The sequence below is a fragment of the Gadus chalcogrammus genome, chromosome 4 (genome assembly GCF_026213295.1).
Source record: "Gadus chalcogrammus isolate NIFS_2021 chromosome 4, NIFS_Gcha_1.0, whole genome shotgun sequence".
Lineage (NCBI taxonomy): Eukaryota > Metazoa > Chordata > Actinopteri > Gadiformes > Gadidae > Gadus > Gadus chalcogrammus.
Window position 1 is genome coordinate 34,331,603 of NC_079415.1, and position 2,500 is coordinate 34,334,102.

Below are 2,500 nucleotides of genomic sequence, written 5' to 3' on the forward strand. Positions count from 1 at the left end.
GTATCTGTAGTCCATGCCGATCGATCGCGATTTCAATATTGTTATCAATAAGGTCCACCAGCTGCACAGCAAGTTAGAGTAAGAGAACACGCATCGTTTTTTTGATTCCCGAAGGTTGACGACATAAACAATTTTTTAACTATTAACTAACTATTGGTAAAAGATTGTTGCTCCCTACTGCTGCTGTGTTTTCCCAGACCAAAACCCTCCCGGTCAGCAATTCAGATTCCACCAATGAGGTGGTCCGCCTGGCCCTTCAGCAGTTTGGGATCGCCGTGAGTCTTTTTGTTGGTCTCACATGTTGGAATCAATGGCATGTCAATTCATTGCTCATCGTTAAACCGCATCTCTGTCTTTGTAAACGGTGTGTCTGTGTGTGTGTGTGTGTGTGTGTGTGTGTGTGTGTGTGTGTGTGTGTGTGTGTGTGTGTGTGTGTGTGTGTGTGTGTGTGTGTGTCCCAGGGTAACGTGAAGGACTACCAGCTGTGGGCCATCTCCAAGAGAGAAAACACACCTTATCCTCTAATTGGTCAGTGATTCCATGAACCACCTTCATTTGCAAATTTTTTAAATAAACGCCAGCCTAAAGGTAATCCTTAGGTCGGCCCTTAGACAGGCTGTGAGTAAAAAAACAATTAAATATAGATTGTTTGTGGCTTGGATTTTTCATAACATATCCAATCATGCCTCCGATCTGACCTCACCCACGACCTTCTCTCCCCGACGTCAAGGTCACGAGTTCCCCTTCAGCATCCACGCGCACCACATGCGCGACCCTCCGTCCCGGGAGGTGCTGACGTCCTGCGACAGGCAGGGGGCGCTGCTGCTGCCGGAGCTGCAGCCGCCGCCGTCCGGGGGGAAGCAGTGTCAGTTTGTCCTGAAGCTGCGGCCCCTGGCTACGGCCCCGGGTCAGGTTGCCCTCGGTGAGGAAGAAAAAGTGCTATCTTCGATGTTAGTACGATCGTTAAAGGTGACATATTGCACCACCAGGTGTCCCGTGTGATCAGCCGTTACAAGCTGTTTGAAGATCTGCCTCTTATGACATCAAAAGTGGGCGTGTCCACCGAGATGTATGACGGACAGATGAGCAACGTTTGCTACGGTCCACTGGGTAGGCTGGTAGACTGATCTATCCAGCACACATCTACGTGGACACGCCCACTTGTGATGTCAGTAGAGGCAGATTTTCAAACAGCTTGTAGCGGCTCATCACACTCATACCTGGTGGTATAATATGTCACCTTTAATGAGGACCTATTATACAACTTCTCTGGTCTTAATTTCTTATTAATGACTCCTATAGCGCAACCTGACACGAATCACAGCGCAAAAAACGATGTAGATTTTCAGGAAACTCATCTGGGCGCTTTCAGCATTGTCTGTCAACGCTCGGTTTCGTCCTTCTCCGCCCCCTCGCCCCCCTCCTGCCAACCCAATGATTTCCCGGAAATGTGAACAAGTGAATCGCAAACGTTGTCCCGAGTGTTTAGCGCTCTGCACAGCCACCCCAGACTGTCAGCAGGGAACACGTCGAAATGCATGTACGTCATTATTTGACACTTTAGTATGGTTAAACATGACAATCAATCATTATAACAACGTTTATAGGTCATAAAAGTCGAAAAAGCATAATAGGTCCCCTTTAAGGAAAAACTAGGCGATTGAGCAATGGCGGCGATGATTTTTTTTAATGTCTTTGTTATGTTTTGTTTAGAGCCTTCCCAGAAGCACTTCAAGAGGCGCCGTTCCCTCATCAACTGGGCCTTCTGGCGAGGCCCCGGCCAGCAGCTCAATGACCCCGCCTCCAACGCCGGGCCCCGGGGCGACCTCTTCGGCCAGCCGCTGAGCTCCCTGTGCCTGGAGGACGCGCTGCCGAAGCCGATCACGGTAGGCGTTGGCGCCAAGGGTCGACACTAGAACACGAGTTAGTGGCATACCTTCGGGGTCATCGTCGGTGCCTCCGACAACCGACACGCAACTCCCGATCTCTTACCTGCTGCGAGCTGGGTACGTCTGTTGACCGTCCTTGGAGTGAGAAGAACATTCAAGAAAAACCAACAAAGACGAGGAGTAAGAGTAAATATGGAGGTTTTCTTTCAGAATACTGAAACACGTCACCGAAATGCTTATCCCTCCCTCGGAAGTCCAGTCAGTCATCAAACTATTAGACATACACGTTGAGTATAAACGGACTGACCCTCAAATCCCCCACAAACCAAAACAGATTTGACTTATCTTTAGTTGGATTGGAAACAACTTGTGACTCTTGCGGAGAATCTAAATAAATGCTTGTCCTCATTACGAAAAATTGGGTTTGAATCATGTTTTTTAACAAAGGAATGTGATGTTTTGTTGATGTCCCCTGACCAGATGATGTCGGTATATCATGGTATAATTTGTGGTTATTGCAATAATTGATTTATTCAATTTCCGCTAACAAACTGAGAGGGGCTGTTCAGAGCTGTGGCTGAATCTGTGTCTTTAATCTCTCTGTCTCTGTC

At 48.0% G+C, this 2,500-nt stretch overlaps 1 protein-coding gene across 1 annotated transcript in view; it reads left to right on the forward strand.

The window, feature by feature from the left end:
* Window positions 1-2,500, forward strand: part of LOC130381036 (rho GTPase-activating protein 20-like) — a 16,228-nt gene that overhangs the window by 7,249 nt on the left and 6,479 nt on the right. Inside the window, exons 7-10 of the mRNA XM_056588456.1 lie at window positions 198-275; window positions 462-528; window positions 731-922; window positions 1,714-1,886. Of these exons, the coding sequence (XP_056444431.1) occupies window positions 198-275; window positions 462-528; window positions 731-922; window positions 1,714-1,886 (510 nt within the window). The remainder of the gene's footprint in view (window positions 1-197; window positions 276-461; window positions 529-730; window positions 923-1,713; window positions 1,887-2,500) is intronic.